At 36.1% G+C, this 19,893-nt stretch overlaps 3 protein-coding genes across 4 annotated transcripts; 2 read left to right on the plus strand and 1 right to left on the minus strand.

Annotated features, from left to right (window-relative positions):
• Positions 1-1,495: 1,495 nt before the first annotated feature.
• On the plus strand, positions 1,496-1,960 carry LOC132062289 (uncharacterized mitochondrial protein AtMg00810-like). Its single transcript, XM_059454888.1, has one exon. It carries the CDS (start codon positions 1,496-1,498, stop codon positions 1,958-1,960), a length of 465 nt encoding a protein of 154 aa, XP_059310871.1.
• A 1,804-nt stretch (positions 1,961-3,764) lies between these two features.
• On the minus strand, positions 3,765-10,964 carry LOC132065517 (BEL1-like homeodomain protein 7). Of its 2 annotated transcripts, XM_059458940.1 has the most exons (6): positions 10,774-10,964; positions 9,423-10,573; positions 6,476-6,849; positions 5,743-5,803; positions 5,133-5,415; positions 3,765-4,561 (listed from the first exon to the last, which is right to left on the minus strand). In XM_059458940.1, exons 2-6 carry the CDS (start codon positions 10,398-10,400, stop codon positions 4,080-4,082), a joined length of 2,178 nt encoding a protein of 725 aa, XP_059314923.1. In that variant the 5' UTR covers positions 10,401-10,573; positions 10,774-10,964; the 3' UTR covers positions 3,765-4,079. The 2 variants fall into 2 exon arrangements, with proteins under 2 accessions (XP_059314923.1, XP_059314924.1); XM_059458941.1 differs by having other exon boundaries at positions 9,423-10,964.
• Positions 10,965-18,778: 7,814 nt separating this feature from the next.
• LOC132062937 (uncharacterized) lies at positions 18,779-19,374 on the plus strand. The gene is made up of 2 exons (XM_059455399.1): positions 18,779-18,936; positions 19,000-19,374. The coding sequence occupies exons 1-2, from the start codon at positions 18,805-18,807 to the stop codon at positions 19,351-19,353; spliced, it is 486 nt and encodes a 161-aa protein (XP_059311382.1). The 5' UTR covers positions 18,779-18,804; the 3' UTR covers positions 19,354-19,374.
• Positions 19,375-19,893: the final 519 nt, after the last annotated feature.

The following is a 19,893-nucleotide window of genomic DNA, read 5'->3' on the forward strand; positions in this document are numbered from 1 at the left end:
CGTTATTGCCCCTATACACGGGAACAAAATGGTGTGGCGGAATGTGAGAATAGACATGTTGTTGAAACTGCCTTAGCTCTACTTGATACATCAAATGTTCCAAAAATATTTTGGGTTGAAGCAATCAAAACATCTATTTATCTTATAAATAGACAATCGTCTTCGGTCATTAAACAAATTTCCCCTATTTTATTCTTTTCAAAAAATTGCCCGACTATTCGCATCTTAAGGTATTTGGTTGTGTATGTTTTGTTCCTCTTCCAGGTCATGAATGTCATAAATTATCCTCAAAAACTGTTAAATATACTTTTTTAGGATACAATGATATCCAAAAAGGGTATTTGTGTTATGATTCAACTCGTCGTTTATTGAGAATTTCTCGACATGTTGTCTTCTTTGAGAATTCTTTTACTTATGCTGGAAAAGAATCGCAATCTTCTGCTATATCCTTTTTGAAAAAAAACTCTACTCGTGATCCTGCTTGCTGTGATAACCTAACCACTGGTCCATCGGCGAATTTCATATGTGACGACAGGTCGAACTAAAACAAAAAACCTTTTCTTTTTATCTGCCACAACAGGTACTACTTATGACTTTGATCCTTTTTTTTTTTTTTAAATGACACCACTTCGGTGAACGTTAATCCTTTACCTCACCAACCTGACACACATAATGTTTCATTAAACCTTAATAACCAATCTTTTCCTCCTCATCAAAGTATCATTGACCCCGTTAGACGATCATCTCATCATGTTCCTCCTCTAGCCCGATATGGATACTCAACAGGTGAATATGGTCGACTATATGACTTACTAACAACTTTGAATTCTATAGTTGTGCCAAATTCTTACATGCAGGCTAGTGGTCAGAAATGTTGGGAGGATGCAATGCATGACGAATTAGTTGCCCTTGAGGAGAATAATACATGGGATATGGTGGATAGACCAACAGATGCAACAATTATTGGAAGTAGATCGGTGTACTCAATCAAGATGAAAGCTGATGGATCCTTAGATTAATACAAAGCAAGATTTGTAGCTTAAGGGTACAAGCAGGAGTATGGAATTGACTATGATGAAACCTTTGCTCAAGTAGCTAAGATGGCGACAATACGTATATTGCTTGCTCTAGAGTCAATAAGAAGTTGGAAGTTACATCAACTGGACATGAAGAATGCTTTCCTGCATGGAGACGTGTAAGAAGTGGTCTACATGAATCCACCCCCAGGTTACAAATATTATAGTCCGAATTAGGTGTGTCGTCTTAAGAAATCTCTCTACGAATTAAAGAAGGCTCCTCGCTCTTGGTTTAAAATTTTAGAACTACAATCCTAGGTGTTGGTTTTACTCAGAGCAGCTCAGATTATTCATTATTCCTATGTCGGTCTAGCTTATGCATTACTATTCTCCTCATGTACGTAGATGACATGATTATCACGAGAAACGATGAAGTTGGAATCTCTCATTTGAAAATCCTGTTACACTCCTCGTTCAAGATGAAGGACCTAGGAAAGCTAACAATTTTTTTGGTTTTGGAGATGAGTTATGGAAAAGAAGGCATACGATTGAGTCAACAAAAGTATGCAGAAGATCTTGTTCAGTTAGTGAATCTCACTGATCATAAGAAGGACGTTCATACTCCAATGGAAGCGAATACGAAATACAGAAAAGAGGAAGGAGAGCTTTTTGGAGATCAGACTTTGTATAGACGTTTTGTTGGATCACTTATCTATCTTACGATGAGTCGTCCTGATATCTCCTATGCAGTACAAGTGTTAAGTCAATTCGTTACCAAGCCCTACAACATTTACTACTCAGCTTTGCTTAGGGTTATTAGATACATAAGAGGTAGTGTGAATCGAAGTCTCTTATTTCCATCATCTTCATCGTTGGACATTGTGGGATACGCTGATGCAGATTGGGAAAGATGCCTTGATTTAAGACGATCCACTACAGGCTAGTGCATAATGCATGGCTCGTGCATGATCTCTTGGAAGTGCAAGAAACAATCTCGAACATCGAAGTCATCCACAGAGGCAGAGTATAGAAGTATGTTTGCTGCATGCTCTGAAATCATTTGGCTACGAAGGCTGTTATCAAAATGGAAGGATCAACCACATTATATGGAGACAATACCAGTGCAATCCGAATAGCAACCAGCCCCTTTCATCATGCAAATATCAAGCACATAGACGTAGACTGTCACTACATTAGAGAACTAGTTGAAGATCGGAGCGTTAACTTGAGATATATATCCTCAAAAGATCAACTGGCTGAACTGTTCACAAAGGCCATGTCAAGAAGTCGACACAATTATCTTCTGTCCAAACTCATGTTCTGTCATACACAACATACATTTGAGGGAGGGTGTTGAATGTACCTTATTTAGCATCCCAAAATCAGGGATCTCTTCATTAATCAGGGATCTTCCCATGTCATTAGGCTTGTAATTAGGAGACAATTAGGACTATTTTTTTTTGTATAATTCTGTTGTATATCCTACTGTTCTACTCATTGAATCAGATCACAATTTTTTATTCCAAATTGTTCTCCCTTTATTCAACTATCTTTACCTTACCTTATAAACAAAAAATCTTGCATTAGTTACTTTTCTTTTGAGCTGAGGGTCTATCGGAAATAACTTTTCTACCTCACAAAGGTAGGGGTAAGCTCTGCGCATATCCTACCCTCCCCAGACCTACTTGTGGGAGTGTAGTGGGTTTGGTGGTGTTGTTGTATGGAATTCAAATTAAGGTTCTTGGGGAAAAATCACTTGACTCCAAATTCACAAATTTGGGAGATTCAACAACACATTTAATTAGATCTCATATTTTCAAACCGGTGATGATCATATTGTTTGTTGACGCACATACATGATACAACCACGAGAGGCTCGGTGGAGAACCATTTAGAGTTAACTACTTGATCATGTTTTTTAAAGCCATATATTTGAGACTAAAAATTAATTAAAATCAGTGAATAAAAACTATTTTCAATTAAAAGTAACAATAACTCACGATCTTAATTAGCTAGCAACCTCTATATAATTGTGGCGAGACTTTATGTAACAAAACTAATGTCCAACTCAAACATTGATGTATATTATACTCAATGTACCAAATTACAACTGAGAAAAGGGAACAACAAACAATGAGCAACGTAACAGTCCTTAAAAGGAAATTGAGAAGGTTATGATATTTTTCTCAACAATATGCATAAACCTATTTTTCTGCCACAAGTCGTTATTTATTAACCTGAATCTCAAACATAGCCACTTAATTAGGTGTTGGGCTACGTTGCTAAGACTGGTCCAGCCCCATTCATAACATTTTATAATCTCTTAACTAGGAAAGAGAGCATAACTTGCTTCTTTTGTCGGGCTGTTCACATTGAGAACTATAACTACTAAAAAGGTAACGTTATGATGGATTCCGTCAGAAATTGGCTTGTCCGAAATGTTTCCTACGGACTTTCATCGGAAATCATTAAAGACTGCGCCAATTTTCAATGAACATTCATCTGAAATTCACGTTTTCGTTTCATCGGAAATTCATGTTTTCCATTCCATCGATTTTTTTAGCAATGTATCATTCAACTTTTCCTTGATACAATCTAAAGCAAGCTCATACTTCTTGCAAAATTGACAATGAAAAGATATGTAGTTATATACCATACAATCAAGATAGCACTAGTCTTTGAAAAAGGGACAAATTAAAGGAGAATTACAAAAACGAAACAAAGAGGCTAGAGATTTCATGATGCTGCGCTGTAAATATTTATCTAAATATCTGAAAATTGAGACAAAAACAAGCACAGATTCACAACATAATACAGTTTGAGAATTGTTTTTTCTATTGTTGCATGCATGCAACAACTTTAAATAATCCAAGCTAGATATCTTAATACAATAATTGTATCTTCATTGGAAACTAGAAGTATAACCTAGCTATACTAAGTAAAATTCCTACCTATACATATACATGACTAAATCTCCAATCCCTTCTTTTATATATCAAAAAGATGGTACTTGAAAATGTCCAAGGTCTTCATGTTCCAAGCTTTACCTGCAAATTATATGTATCAAGAAACAAAATCTGGTAATAGTTGAGTCGTGTATCGCTTGCCACTCTGAAAATCAATGTTTTCAAAGCTAATATTTGGTGGAATATTTGGTGGATTGCTCATTCTATTATAATGACTTCCCATTTCAAGCCTACTTCCCAATCCAATGTTTTGGTTATTAGGCAAAAAATTGTGTTGGTTTTCAGAATTTGGTGGAAGCCCCAAAGTAAGAGAAACATGACCATTATTTCCTTGATGAAAATTTGTTGTTGCCAATTGTTGATGATTTGGATTAAACCTTTGCCCAAATTGATCATCCATTGTATAGGGAGTCATTAGTGGGTAACAGTCTCTTGACTGTGTGTTGTCACTGTTGAGCTTTTCACTTTTGGTCGTTGAAAGAATTGCACTAGAAGAATTCTGCATGCCATTTCTTGGCTTTTTGTTGTTCCTTTGATCACCAATGTTCTCCATGTTTAATGAGCCAATGAAGGAGAAACCTGTTGAGAGAAACATGTTAATTAGACAACGTGTCTAAATATAGAGACAAACTAAAATCTAAGAGACACTTTTTACTATAAATAAATGTCTAGCTAGGTTCATTTGTCTTTTGAATCTAGTGTGTTGTTTTGTAAGAGTCAAAAAGGGCAGTTGCATCAAGCATTTCGTGTTTATGCGGGTTAAGGAATGGTTGTGCGTCAAAGGGTGTAATCTAGACAACCTAGCCTGATCCACGCATCAATCAGTAGCAGATTTCACGGCTCGAATCCGTAATCTAAAGGCACACAGAGACAACTTTAATGTTGCTCCAACAATCTCCTTCAAGAATGCTACATGGTCCGGGGAAGGACCACACCGCCTAACCTAATGTAAGTAGCTGATTCCACTACTTGAACTCGTTCGAGACAAATTTACTATTGCTCCAAGACTCTCTACAAAAAGTGTGTTTTATAAGAAAGGAGTAGTGTTTAATATAATCTCAAAGTGAATCTGTATGTTTATCTTCCTCTTTCATCCTCATCGTTCCAGACATAATATATTATGAAGAGCCGAGCTTATATTCCAACTGACCTGCAGCTTGAGCCGGAAGCGAGCCGCAGCCACCAGTCGGAGATGTTGAAATGGTGGAAGTAGAAATTTCTGTGGGAGAAGCATCCTGAATATTGCTACTAATTGGTTTCTCTTGTGGAGCACTTGATTTTGAGCCAACTACTTCTTTGTTAGGCTCATTCTTGTTCACAATATTTTCTTCTAAACCATTTTTCTCTTGATTATTCTTCACTTCTTCCATGTACATTTCCTCTACCATTGGCTTCCATAGTCGAACTCGAGCATTTATGAACCAATTGGATACCTGCATTTCATACATTATAATTAGGAAGTTGTATTTAGGAAAGTATTTCAAGAATTTAATTAATTATTCGCTCCGTCTCAATTTATGCAACATTATTTGATTGGGACGGAGTTTAAGAAAGAAAGAAAGAAAGATTTTTGAATTTGTGTGATTATAAATCATTCTATCAAGGGTAAAATGAAGTTGACTTATTTCTAATTATAGAAAGATAACATCCTTTTCTAGACAAACTAAAAGAGAAAATATGCACACTGTCACATAAATTGGGATAGACAAAGTATCAAAATTACTCAAGTAGTAGAAGCTGATAATGAAAATTTCAAGAACCTGGCTCCTCGTTAGTCCTGTTTGCTTAGCAAGCGTGATTTTATCTGAATCTTTGGGATACCTGCACGACAAAAACAAAGATGCTATATCTATAAAATTTGAGAAAGATGGTATATGTGAGTTCTTTATGAGGTTTCTAAATGGTGTAAAATGTTTTTTAGTAGTGATCAAAGTTCATTTCTTAAATGTGTTTGTTGTAAATCTCATTTAAAAGTTTAAAAGGTTACATAGAGAGAGCACACTCTTTATGTAATAGAAACCCTTTTGCTATAACATATTTGACAATGAGGTATTTTTTAAAATAATAAGTACTGATGGTGAAACTTGAAACTAAGGGCCCGTTTGAACATATAATTTTTTGCTTTTTTCAACTTCCTTTTTTAAAAACTTTTTATTGTACATTATAGTCAATTCTCACTCCAAATTAAAGTTGAATTTTTTAAGTTACGTTTGAGAAAATGGTTCTAACCACTTTTCAAGTAAAAAAAATCTCTGACAAACTTTAACATTATTTTCAATTAAAATTAATGTCCAAACACAATACTTAAATTTCCAAATACCCTTGTCAGCCTAACTTTAAATACTATTTTTTTTTTTCAAATATCATGAGATTCATATTCAAACGCCTAATAAGTGTATTTACTCATATACGTGTTGAATTGTGAGATTACTTTATCTGAAAGCTTAAATACATGTGTTTATTTACTTAATTACGTCTTCAACAGGTACTTACGGATGAAGAAAATGTTCGAAGAGCCAAGCACGAAGTACTGAGACAGCTCTTTCTGGCAAACCTCTTTGTGGTCTCCAAGCATTTGGTTGCATCATCCCCAATTGTTGAAGTGCACGTTGTTGGCGTAATTGATGATCCACAAATTTCAACTTTGATCCTTCAATTTTTCCTCCCATGCTCTCTTCTTCCCCTAAAGTTTTGCTTGTGGCCTTTATTTGCCCAGAAATTGCATCTTTTAGGCATCGAAATTGCTTTGAAATTGTATGCAAAGCAAGTTGTGTGTAGGATTTTGATGATCCCATTCCTGCTGCTTGCTCAAATGATGCTGCAATTGTTTGCATTTGGTGATGGTATTGTCTATACCTTTGATCCACCTACAAAATTCAAGTAAATTAAACAGTAATAATAAATTTTAAAAAAAAAAGAGTTTCAAAATATACAGACCGTCAGTGTAAGAAAATTTTACATTATCATTTCCCTTTTATATGTTGTAACAATTAGTCTGTCTTATTTTCACCATTGTAAATCTCATATCTTAAGGAGGCTTACCTGTATTGAGTGACTTGATAGTCATGTAAAAAAGTCTTTCACACTTAAAGTGTATATAGCTTAAACAAAACAAAAAGATACAAGAAAAATCTTCAACACAAACTAAAAACAAGTGAACTATTCCGGTCTGGAAAATATCTGTTTGAAGGTAAAAAGAACGAATATTTGAAGCTGAAGTTGAAAACAATTGAACTTTTGTAGGTGAAAAATCATTATTTTACTTGAAATACTCTCAAACCGGCTTTTCAACTTTAGATTCTTTACTTCAAGTTCAATCAGAAATAATGGACAAAATTATAAAACAAGTGGACTCAGGTCTTTCCCCGTTTGGACAAATTGTTGAAGTTAAACAGCATGAGTATTTAAAGTTGAAGATGAAAAAAAATTGTATTTAGACATAACTTGAAAATGAAAGTTGAAGTTTTATAACTGAAAAATCATTATTATTCGACTGGAGATACTCCTCGAACCAGCTTTTTGGCTTCAAATTCTTTAGTCCGGGGTTCAAGTCGAAATAATGGACAAAATTATAAAACAAAACTTGGTTATTTCACTATTTTCAAATTGAACTTTTGTCCAAATGATCAAGAAATATTCTGGAGGGGAAAAAAGTTTTTTAAGTGATTCTCAAATGAAAGGTAAGAATATTTCCAAACTTGAAAGGTTCCAAGTGAAAGAGAAATTGAATAAGAACACGTGCTGTTGATTTTTTGTCAACCCAACAAGACATATTAGGTCTCTCTGATTTATTGTCTTTAATTTTTTTAACTTTAGTTGGACCCCAATTGAAGAAAATGTAGAACCACACATTTTGTCTATTTTGTATGTATCACATAGAACCAACATGATTGGTGACTCTTTATTGGAAGTGCTTATAGCTTCAACATGAACAAAATTGCACCTTTGAAAACCAACAATTATTGCTAGTATATGAATCAATAGTAACTTGACCCCTCCTTTACCCAAAGAGAAAAAGAAAAAAAAAAGGGAAAAAAACTTAAGTAGACAAAAATATGATAATATTTACATATTGTTAGCAGGAAAATGTAATTAACAGTCTATGACACATTAAATAAGAGTTCTATTTTAAACAAATTGCAATGACTCTAATTTCCTTTTGTCCCAAAGATTTTGTGCACAATGGAATTATCTTTCTCTCTTCTAAAGAATCTTGTAAGAAATGATTATTTTTATTTAAATTGTAATTTTACCTTTCTTCTCTATCTTTAATATATATTCATCTTTTTTCAATCATTATTATTATATATAATATTAGTGGTATAATTAGTAATATAGATTATTATAATCATAAATATTACTCTCAATTATAATATACATTATTATAATTATACTATAATATTATTGATTATATTTTTATATAATCAATAATATTACAGTAGAATTAATAATATACATTATTATACATAGAATAATATTCGTAAAGTTTTGCTATACCTTGTATAATTATTTTATATACATAATTAATTTTATATACCTCGTATAATTTTTTGTGTGAACTAAATAATATTGTGTGCGTAATACCTCATATAATAATTATTTTTCGTGTAAATTTTTTGTGTGAACTAAATAATACTTTTGTATGCAATACCTCATATAATAATTATTTTTTTCGGATATGTTTTTTATAAATAAAATGAAAGAATGGAGGAATGATTAATAGGAGATGGAGGATATATTGGTTGAAGAAGATAGATAAGTTGGTAGATGCTTATCCTTAAATCAGAGAGATAAATGATGGTTTATCTATTAAATGATGGATAAATGAAAATAAAGAAAACAAGATATCACTCCGTAATTTAGGGGACATTCCCATTGTCACATATTTATTTTTAAATGTTATAAATGTGTAATAAATAGTGTTCTTTTTGTAGAATATGAAAAGTTGTGCTATTTATGTTCTTAGTTCTTGTATAGTGACCTATGGTGTAATTTTCTCAAAAAAAAAAAAAAAGCAATAAATAAATAACTAGAAAATGATGAATTTAGGGAAAAGGCCAGCCTTTCTTCTCAACCTTTAAGATACACAAAATTGTTCTGACAAAATTGATTTCACTGCTAAAAAATGTTAATTCTGACAGACGTTTTATAGGAAATTCAATTAAACAATTTTTGGATCATTTAATTGATTTCACTACTAAGAAGGTAGAATTCTGACTGGTGTTTTGTCAGAAATTTGTCGAAAAGTTTGAATTTTTGATGGATTTCAGACAGAAGTCCTTTGGAATTTATTTTGCGTTTTTTTAATAGTGGAGTTTGCCCAATTGAAACTCCTATCCAAATCAAGAAACTTGATGTTGATCTTTGCAGGTGATAATGAAGAAGAGAAGAAAAAAATATAGAATATGATATTTAATTAATATATGAATTACAAGTATACCTCATCAAGCATGCTAACAAGCTTAGCTTTCTTCATTTGAAGTTCTTGCCTTTGAGCAGTTGTAAGCTCAACAACACTATTTTTTTGGCTGCTACTTTCAACATCATCACTAGCCAAAGAAATTAATTCATTCTCCAATTTGTGCTTCTCCTTAACACCAATTTCTAAGCCATCTGCTAATTTGATGCTTTGTCCAACATTAACAACTTCATCAAGAAGTTCTTGTGCAGCTTTTAGGTACTTAGAACCAAAAATCATTCCATTAGAAATCAAAAATGATGATGATGCCCCCGATCCTCGAGTATGATCCATATTATTAGTATTTGGTCTCGGTGATGGTGATGATGATAGTATTCCGACTTGATGATTTTCCGTTGAAATTTCATGGTGGTCTAGTGGAATAGACCTAAAATTGATCATCTGATGTTGTTGTTGTTGTTGTTGTTGTGGAGAAAGGCTTAGAGAAAGACCTTGATGGTGCACCTGTGTCGGTGACACCAACCCCGGTCTTTGAAACCCTAATTGGGAAGCAAAGTCCGTCGTGGTGGTGGTGCCTCCGCCGGAGTTGGGAGACACCACCGTGGATGATGGCATATGTGATTGGCTTCCATTTCCACCACCACCACCACCGCTACCGCCGGGACTATTTTGGTCAACAGAGCTCCACAAACGCGACAAAAGTCCATGATGAGAGGTAGAAATTTCTTGAACAGAAGGACGGTTTGGATCCTGAAAACCGGCTGGGAGGGGGACACCAACGAGGTGTCCCTGCGCGTGGGCTTGCGAAGGGAGGGCCACGTGAGAAAAATTCCCTCCGGCCGCGGAATTCAAGAAAAACATGTTGGCTAATTGTTGTTGTTGCTGCTGTTGCTGTTGTTGTTGATGTGTATCAGAATAGCCTATATAGTTAGGGTTCATCAAATAAAGTGTCTGACCATCAGCTTGGATTTCTGAGCCTCCTTGATAGTACATAGCCATAGATTTCACCAACTAAAAAAAAATCCTTCTTCACAACCAATCAAGAAAATTAGTTTTTATTTTTTTATTTAGAGTGCTATTTAGAAAACTATTTCAAGAAAATCTTGTTGAAGAAAGCTTAGGCCATCCATATATAAATGGAAGTCACTTCTAACACTTGCTGATGATGGAACCTGAAATTAAAAAGTAAGAGGGAAAAGCTTATGATAAATCCATGCAAGACCCTAAAGATGGGAATCATTATTGACAAAGATAGCATACGAGTAATATATAATTAAATAACAGCTCAAATATGAAATCTTGATTGAGGAAGGATTTTGATTTTGATGTGTCAACTAAGAGAGAAAAAATTGAGTAGAAAATTTGTGCTTACAGTGACATATATGTAGGCTATATCAAATATCTTCTTCCATAAACTAGCTGCAAAAATGAAATAAGAAAATAAGGAAGAAAGGGAGTCTTTATTGTAAAGGGAGGAAGACAGATATTTTCTGCAAAACTCCAAAACACAAAAGAGGAATATGAATAAAGAGATTTTTATTAGTGCAAGTCTCCCAACATATACCCGTTATCCTCTCCACCCCACACTTAAACACAATTAAAAAAAAAAAAAAAAAAAAGTGACCGTGTTTAGTAAGAGTTTAAGCCATATACACTGTCAGCGTATTTACAGGTAATTAGTCTTTTTAAATGTAGAATTTGTGATCTTAAAAATAAAACAGTTACCTATTATAACCGGTAAAAACGACATAATGTTGACTTGTGGTGTGTATCACTTAAAGTCTTAAACTCTTTTAATTAGTGGTGAGTTTAACTTATATAAATCAACGGTACAATTACAAGTTTTATAGGTATTAATCCTTCATAAAAAAAAAAAAATTGGCATGGTATTCATAAAAACCAAACAATTTATCTACTGTAACAAGTAAATATGATTTGATACCAAAATCACTTAAATCCTTTTCTTCTTCGTCGTCGTCTTCTTATTCTTTGAATATTTATGTTTTTAATAATTTTATTTGGTGTTAGGTTAGGTACGTACCGGTTAGGGAAAAAAAAAAAAAAAACTCATTCCTTCACTATTATAAAATGATTTGATGCTGGCACAGTCGATAGATGAGTCTAAACATATTTAGATTTTTTAAATTCTTTAAACGGAAAAAGCGTATAGTGAAGTAACACTAGAAAACGAAAGCGTTCTCCCATTTATGAATTTTATAACGGTGCAAATTAAAGTTAATTGGTGTCTCAAAATAGATATTGAGTGAAAAATTAAAAATTATTAGGAAAAAAAAAAGTAATAACGGATATTTTCTAAAATCAATTGATGTGCAATGCTCGTAAGCTGGCCCGACTACTACGACTATTATGTTAAAAGAAAAAAGGTAGGCCAAACATATGACAAATGAGGAGATGATCTTCTTCCACCAATTTGTTGGGTCGGTAATAATTGATAACACAAGATGATAGAAATCCCTCGAATTTTCTGTATTTCTACTTATAGCCCTTTTTTTTTTGGGTATTTAATTTGTTTTTCTTGGGATGACTTTATCAATATGTTATAATAATTGTGTGATTATAAACATTTCTCACAAAAAAAATATACAAATATATCATCTGTTTTTAGACATACTAATAAGGAAATAATGTTAAACAAATTGGAATGGTTGGAGTATTACTCTTAGGTATGTTTGCTACGTAGGCAAATATTTTTCAAAAAATGGTGTTTCTTGTTATAAAATACTCTCTAAAATTTAATTAGAAGCTATTTCAACTGAACCATCCAAGAAACATAAAATTTAGATGGTTAAATCTTGATTTTTTTTTCCTAAAATATTTTGACGGAGTGCAAAGTTCCCGTCCACATTAGGGCTCTGTTAGATAAAAGACAAATATAAAGCGGTTTGCTAATAACAAATCTATTAGGGTCCCAAAAGTATTATATAAGATAATTTAAAAAAAAAAATCATAATTAGAGGGATAAACGTGAACATTTATTCTAACATTAATTACACACCCAATCATTGAGTTTCAATAACCTACTTATTAAATTATTAAATTATATCATATCTGCATTGTGTTGTGACTTCCAGAAAAAATGTCAGAATACCTTTAGTTGGTCCCCAATAGAAAATTGTGAAACGTCCAACCCTAATTAATATTCCTTTTATGCGGTGATATTTGATTGGATATGGATTATTTTTTTCAAAATACATTTGAAATTTTTGATGTAAAATAAGCTATAAATATTTGTGTGCGACTCTAAATCATCTTATTAAAAATAAAATTTAAAATTTAAAGTTGAATTGTTTGTAATTATCTATTTTGGGACAGATCAAAATAGAAAATGTGCCGCATAAAAATGATACGAAAGGAGTACTAAAAGGTAACCATGATGGACGCAACATATTTTCATCGAGGAGTCACATCTATTATATAGACGTTAAAAAAATTAACTTCATATACACATAATGTAATTTTTAAAACAAAAGCGTTAAAATGAATTCCTATATAAGTATATATATCCTGTTCCTCCTAGGTACCTATGTCATGGACCATATGACAACTTCGATAAGAAAAAAGTGTTCAGTATTGGATTTCATATACTCTATTGAATAGTATAGGTCACATTCTTGAAGTACATTTAAAATCAAGAACCAAATATATACTTCACAAATCATGTGCTTGACAGGGAAATTACTATATCCATATTAAAGGAACAGTTAGTTACTCCTTCAAGATACAATCAGATCCTTTTTCTGAGATCCAAGAATATTCAGCTTTCATTGAATTGATTATTTTATCAGAAGAATTAGAATTTTTTTCTTCTTTTGCTTATATCATGAAACAGCTTTTTAAAAATCTGTCAGCTTTCTATTTTGTCGACTGAAAACAACTTGATGATAGTCTCATTTTCACTTAGTTTTATTAAATTATATTGTCTGTTTTATTAAATTATATTGTGCAAATAGTTTCACTGACAAGAAAGTGACATTTAAATATTACGGAGCCGTAAAGCAAAAATAAATTTATCTCTCTGTGATGTATAAATTAGGGGTTTGAACCATGAAATCAATTACTCATACTTGCATCAGATCAGTAGGTTGTCAACATCCGGAACTCTAAATGAACGTGAAATGGTTCGTGCACTAACTGCCTTTTAAAAAAAATCCATTTCCTCATTCACACTTAGCATGTTGTATGGGGCAAGAGTTAAGAGGAGTAGGAAAATGATGACAAGAATTTTAATCAGTAAAGTTTCATCAATCAATAAAAAGAAATGGCGCAAGCTCTTTTAATATGCATTAAAGAAAAACTACTTTTTTGAAGCTAGAAAAGGTGAGAAGCATCTCCTATATAATAATAATAATAATAATAACAATAATTGATAGTTTGACCCAGGGGCAAAATCAGAATTTTCTTTAAAGGAGTTCAAACTATGAAAAAAATAAATACACGAAGAAGTCAAAGGGATTCAGCGTCTACTATATACATAAAAAATAATTTTAATCATTTATAAACAGTGTAATTTTTTACCGAAGGAGGTTCGGATACCCCTTGGCCCTTCCTCCCTCCGCGGGCTCCGCACCTGATTTGACCATAGAGTACATGTGGTTGGACTAATTGTTCATTTCAACTAAGATATATATCAACACTTACACCTAAAATAAGAAGAGAACTTTTCTTAAATTAAATTATATGTTAAATATTCTTATGATATGACGTAATTGCAGATACATTTTTGTGTTAATATATCTAAATAAAAGTAAACTTTCAAATTTAAAGTGGAGATATTATTTTTCATAGTAAGTTTTCGGTAAAAATATAAAATAAAAAGATGACAAAAGTAACTCTTTAGAATTTGTGTACACCACCAATGACTTTATGTTAAGTGTACTATATATGGATCAATAATGTTTTGAAACCTAGACTTCATGGTACGGCTTTCAAAAGATGACCAAAGAATTATTATCCTCAACTGATAGAATTAATTTTAGTTTCGATTTCTTATCAGGTGTTCAGTACTTAATATAAGTCTCCAACTACTCATTTAAATTTGCATGAGGTTCATTAAAGGAAAAGGTATTACTATCAAGATTTTTTTCAATTCCAAAGCTCGAATCATATACTTTTAGTTAAAGGTGGAGGATCCCATTCATTTCTACAATCCTTGGTGATTACTGATGCAATGAAAAAAATTCATCCGGTGTTCGATATTTCTCTTGGGTTGAACTAATTCGAATTGCATCGAGAAAAATCATCAATAGTCATAATTTTTTATTATCAAGATTTAAATTAGAAATTTCTAATTATGCGTGAAGCGATCCTATTCATTTCACTACAATTTTGGATGGTGGCTCACGCAATAAATGAATGATATCCACACGTAATACTTTGAAGACAAATCTAGGGGAGGAATATGAAATACAGTAAAATCCAAGTCGGTCGATAAACTCAAAGTTTTTTCGATGCCAAGTGTTCCATCCGTTTAATTAAGTAGCGTCACAAATCACAATTATTTATTCATTTGCCTAAAAGTATCTAGTTAATTGAACAACTTTTTCATAACATACTACTACTTCCTTAAATAATATTTTAAAAAAGGGTTTTGTTAAAGATGCTGATTGAAAAGGATGATTTAACTGTATTTTTGCGACGTGTGTAACATTAATAAAGCGTAGCAATTCTCATTTTAGATGGCCATAATGGGCACAAGACAATTGTTTCTTTCTTTCTTTTCCCTTTCACCTCGTACCTCTTTTCATCTTTCTTTTCATCCTTTCTATATTTTGTCCTTGGAATTTTTATGTAAATTAGTTTGTCAACATCTGCCGGCCGAACATAGGTCTTTTCACTATTCTTTTCTTCTTTCCTCCCTCAATTTATTAACTTGTTATAGTATCCGCGCTTTTCAAAAAGCAGTATCCTCATTCGAGCTCCGATAACTTAATAAACCCTTTCACCTAATCGATCGTCGTGAAATCTGTTTAACCTTAAAACGTAGAACAGTTAAATTTATACGGGATGCCAAAGATATGTGGCTAAATTCAATTAAAGATTAAATAGCGAGATATGTCAAGAAAGTGGACAAAGAATCGATCTAACCAAATGCTAAATCCGTATGGCCTCGGGTATAGAAACCGAGGTCGATACCCTTTTTGTTACAAGCTCTCACGAGGTACAAATAAAATGAAACTCAAGAACAGATGGGAACTGATTTGATAAGATTCTTATGATTGTTGATGTAAACTATTTCCTTCCTTGTTATTGCCAACCCCTTTCATGAATGATGACCTCCTCTTTATATAGTAGAGGAGTTTCAACCCTAGTACAATTCTAAATAAAGCAAGTAAATCTGGTGACAGTTGTATTGCCGAGATCGACGCCGAAATATCCGGGTGAGGACGGATATTTCGATCTCCCGTTAATGGCAATCAATCGCCCTTCCTTTATCGCCTTATCCTGGCCCGACCTCGAGACCTCGTTCCTGGTGAGACGGTCGTATTGTGACCGAGCATAACCATGACGACGGGAAACCGAGCGTGCATGTGTCCTCGGTTTTACCCGTATCTGATAGTCCCCCCCATTTCCCGAGGTGCGATTCACGACGGCGGGGAATGGACCCCGAATAAGGCGAGCCGCCTCTAATTACCCGGACGGAACCTTTTAGTCAAATCTCCCGCCCGATGCGGGTCATTATTACCCGACCACCAAATCTTTTTGGGAATCCTCCTTGTATCGAACTCTTGATACGGCTGGGATCTCTTAAATCTCTTCTATATAAAGCCCGGCGGTTTGTCTTTTTCTTTTCCATGCATCCTCACTTCTCCAAATCTCACTTTGTTCCACCTCTAAACCTACTGATATTCCTGCATTGATCCCATAATACTCTTCGGATCTTCAATCTTCTTGTTCCAGGGTGAGGATACCCTTTATTAAGAAGGACCTTCCACGATCGTGGCCTACGTACCGTTATTCACTCAGGGTGAAGATCAGTCTTCATTCATGCCTTCGTCGGGAGCCGCTTGGTTCGATGGAGTTAGAATCTATTCCGAGGGTATTGTCCCGTCGGTTTATTTACACGAATGACTGCAAAGTCTTGCACCATCTTGACCCGGTGGAAGATTTCGAGTCTTATGTCGACGATAGCGCCATTATCACGGTCAGGGAAGATTGCCATCTAGGCGCGGATGTTGACCTTCTTCCCGTTGGGGAGGGTGTGAAAATAAATCACCACGTTCCCGGTTACTCGTTGTCATACACGTATCCCTTTGCCATAGGGTTCGCCCTCCCCGTTCATAGAATAATCGAGGACTTCTGTTGTCGATATCGAGTATGTATTGGGTAAATGAGACATCCTCGGCTCCTAAACTAGAGCCACTGCTGACTGACTTCGTTCCTCAAGACTATTCGACAATTTGGGACTTCAAAGTCGAGAAACCTTCTCAACAGGGGGATCGAGGTGTCAAAATATCAGTCTATCTGTGCACGATACCCCTGAATAAACTCGAACAAGCTAAGGAAGATTGTGGGTGGAAAGGGAAGGAGGTCGTTATTCCCGACCAAGATGAAGCCATATCGACCCACGTGGACGGGTACTTGAGTGTTTATACCTACCCTTTCACCTTCACCACACTCGACTCTGTGGTGGTCGATTTCTGCAAGCGGTACGAGATCACCCTCGGCCAAATTTACCCGTCATTTTGGAGGATCGTTGTGCTCCTCCGTTATTTCGCTACAAACGCGAACATTCCGTTCACGGTGCAACACCTTCTTCGCCTATACAGCCCCCGTGTCTTCAAAGGGGGAATGATAAAACATTCAAAACGAGCTGCAAAAAGTGCTTCTCACGGTTTAGACGAAGATAGGGACCGAGGGCTGGCCGAGGCGAGTTTGTCCGAATCGGGACGACGGATGCGATCCAAAATTACCGTTTCCCCGAGAAATTACCATAAGTAATTTTACATCGATGCGATTCCGTCGCGCGCCTGTACCGACATCGAACTTTTTTATTTTTTTAGTGTGTGTACAGTGACCGTTTCGAACCACTTGGTGCGGCTCCTAACCTCGACCAATGGATTGGAAAAATATGTTCCCAACTTATTTATGCCGAACGCACCTGGAGGCGTTTATCCCGGTCCCGTTGGGAGGCCGGGACCCATGGTAAGTCTTCTTCTTAGAGTGTCGTCCTTTCTACCCTGTGTAGTATGCCACATTAGTTAGGTAATGACTGTTCTTCCCTTTGCTTCACAGGCTTGTCAAAGGCCACCAGAATTTGGGCCTAGGAAACTGCCGAGACCTCAGCTGATGAGCAGGATACCGAAGCTCCCGATCAGGGAGACTTAGTTGTAAGGAGGAAAATAAAATCCTCCGAATCATTTCGAGCTCCATCCCAGGCTAAGAAAAGATCGAGAGACGTCACTGGAGAGACCTCGTCGGAAGATATCTCGGCTCGTGCTTTGGATGCTGAGGTCGTTGGTCAATTATTGGACCATTCAGACGACGATGATCAGGTGTTGGGTGGGCATCGTCTTATTGACGAGCTCCTCGAGCATGATTTAACTGGTTCTGTTGCAATTACTCCACCGTTGGTGGAAAGTTCAAGTCGAATTCCGAGTGATATCTCGAAGTCGACGGATGCAGGGATCTTCGGGTCGAAAGTCGGGGTCTCCGATCATACTTCTACCCGAAGTACTGAAAAATTGCCAGCCGCAGCTGCTGGATCGAGGGCAACTTCATCGGTATCAGGCTCTAAGGTACCTACTATCCCGCCTTTGTACGGTATTGGCTCCGTCCTTCCGATACAAGCTGTGGCCTCATCTGAAACGATAATTTGCATACAGGATTCTCCGCCGCCATTGGTGGATATTCCCACCGATGACGAAAAAGCCAAAGGCAAGGTGACCGAGCAAAGGGCGGCCGGTCATGGGGATTATGAAATACCTGCTCCGGGTATGTCGGGTTTCGAGCATTTGCCCATCCCTGTAGCTGAGCGTTTCGGGGTTAATTCTGATTCCAGGTTGGAGAAATCGTTTCCTGCCCCTAGTGTCGACCCGAGTCGGAAGAGGCTAATTACTTTTAAGGTGCCGGCCGATATGAATATGTTATCGGGTCCTATTGGGGTATCCATCTATCTGTATCCTCTGGTGTCCCAAGAGGACCATAAGAAAATGGCCGAAGTCGACGAATCGTGCCTTTTCAACGAGGCTCAGCATGCATTGAATCGGGTAAGTCTCGTCCTTATATTCTTTTTACTCAGCTTTTAATTTCATGCCTCATTTTAATAACCGTTCCTTTTTCCCTTATAGGCCTCCGTGCTTCACCGTACAGCTTCCACCGGCTTAGGCATGAAGTGGGTCGACTCGAGAGGCTCGAAAGTAAGAGTCAGGAGGTGGACGAGCTCATGACTCTATATGAAAAGAAGTTGCAATATATCTCGTCTCTCCCTGATCTTTCCATCCTTAAATCGAATTTAGCAGCGGCTCGAAACGAAGCTGCCGAAGCCAAACGGGAACGTGACCAGTTGGCAGAGAAGGTAAAGGCTTTCGAAGTTTACAATAAATCTTTAATAGCCGATGCTAATGCCCTTGCTTCTCAGGCCCGAGCTTATGTTAGCCAGATTGATCAACTCCGGGCAGAGCTTGATGGGATCAAACCCGAGTTTGATTCCCTCCACGAAACAACCGTCGGTGCTATGGCCGAATGTGATGTTCTCCGGGAGCAGCTTCGGTCATCAGAGGAACAAATGAACGGCCTTAGCGCATCACTTGCTGCGGCCGAGGTGGAAAGGGATCGATTGAGCCGGGTCATCACCGATCTGCAAACTGAGCATGGAAAGGCTCTTGACCAGATCATGGGTTATGACGACATGTTAGAGCAGTACAAGGCCGATGTGACTGCTGCCAAAAAGGCCAGTAATCTTAGAGCTGAGTACGAGCGGTGCTTGTCCTGAAGGAAGACCCTCGAAGAAGCTCAAGCCACTGGTGTGGACTTATCAAATTTGATCGAGGAAGCAAAAGAGCTTGAAGCGGAAGCAAAGGCTGAATTCAACCCCGAGGATTCAGATATCAATCTCGAGTCAGCCGATGAAGAGGCGGGAACGGCCGCAGCGCATCCGCTCGTTGCTGCCGAGTGAGAGATATCGATTGGCTTGGGTCATCACCGATACGCAAGTTCGAGCATAGAAAGGCTCTTGATCAGATCTCGGGTTATGACGACATGTTAGAGCGATACAAGGCCGATGTGACTTATTTGCCGCCGAAAAGGCCAAGAAATCTTAGAGGGGCGAGTACGAGCGGTGTTTGTCCCGAGAAGAAAACCCTCGAAGAAGTTCAAGCCACTAGTGTGGACTTATCAAATTTGATCGAGGAAGCAAAAGAGCTTGAAGCAGAAGCAAAGGCTGCGTTCGACCCCGAGGATTCGGATATCGATCTCGAGTCAGCCGATGAAGAGGCCGAGGGGTCGGATGAAGATTAGGTTCGGGGCCTCGTGC

The sequence above is a fragment of the Lycium ferocissimum genome, chromosome 7 (assembly GCF_029784015.1).
Source record: "Lycium ferocissimum isolate CSIRO_LF1 chromosome 7, AGI_CSIRO_Lferr_CH_V1, whole genome shotgun sequence".
Lineage (NCBI taxonomy): Eukaryota > Viridiplantae > Streptophyta > Magnoliopsida > Solanales > Solanaceae > Lycium > Lycium ferocissimum.

Bases quoted from the DNA above. Each gene is read 5' to 3' on its own strand.
- LOC132062289 (XM_059454888.1), top strand. From the start codon at position 1,496: ATGAAGGACCTAGGAAAGCTAACAATTTTTTTGGTTTTGGAGATGAGT.
- LOC132065517 (XM_059458940.1), bottom strand. From the start codon at position 10,400: ATGGCTATGTACTATCAAGGAGGCTCAGAAATCCAAGCTGATGGTCAG. The intron at 6,850-9,422 runs GTATACTTGTAA...TGAATTTTGTAG, and splicing joins TTGTTAGCATGCTTGATGAG to GTGGATCAAAGGTATAGACA. The intron at 5,416-5,742 runs GTTCTTGAAATT...TATGAAATGCAG, and splicing joins CAGGACTAACGAGGAGCCAG to GTATCCAATTGGTTCATAAA.
- LOC132062937 (XM_059455399.1), top strand. From the start codon at position 18,805: ATGACTCTATATGAAAAGAAGTTGCAATATATCTCGTCTCTCCCTGAT. The intron at 18,937-18,999 runs GTAAAGGCTTTC...CTTGCTTCTCAG, and splicing joins GTGACCAGTTGGCAGAGAAG to GCCCGAGCTTATGTTAGCCA.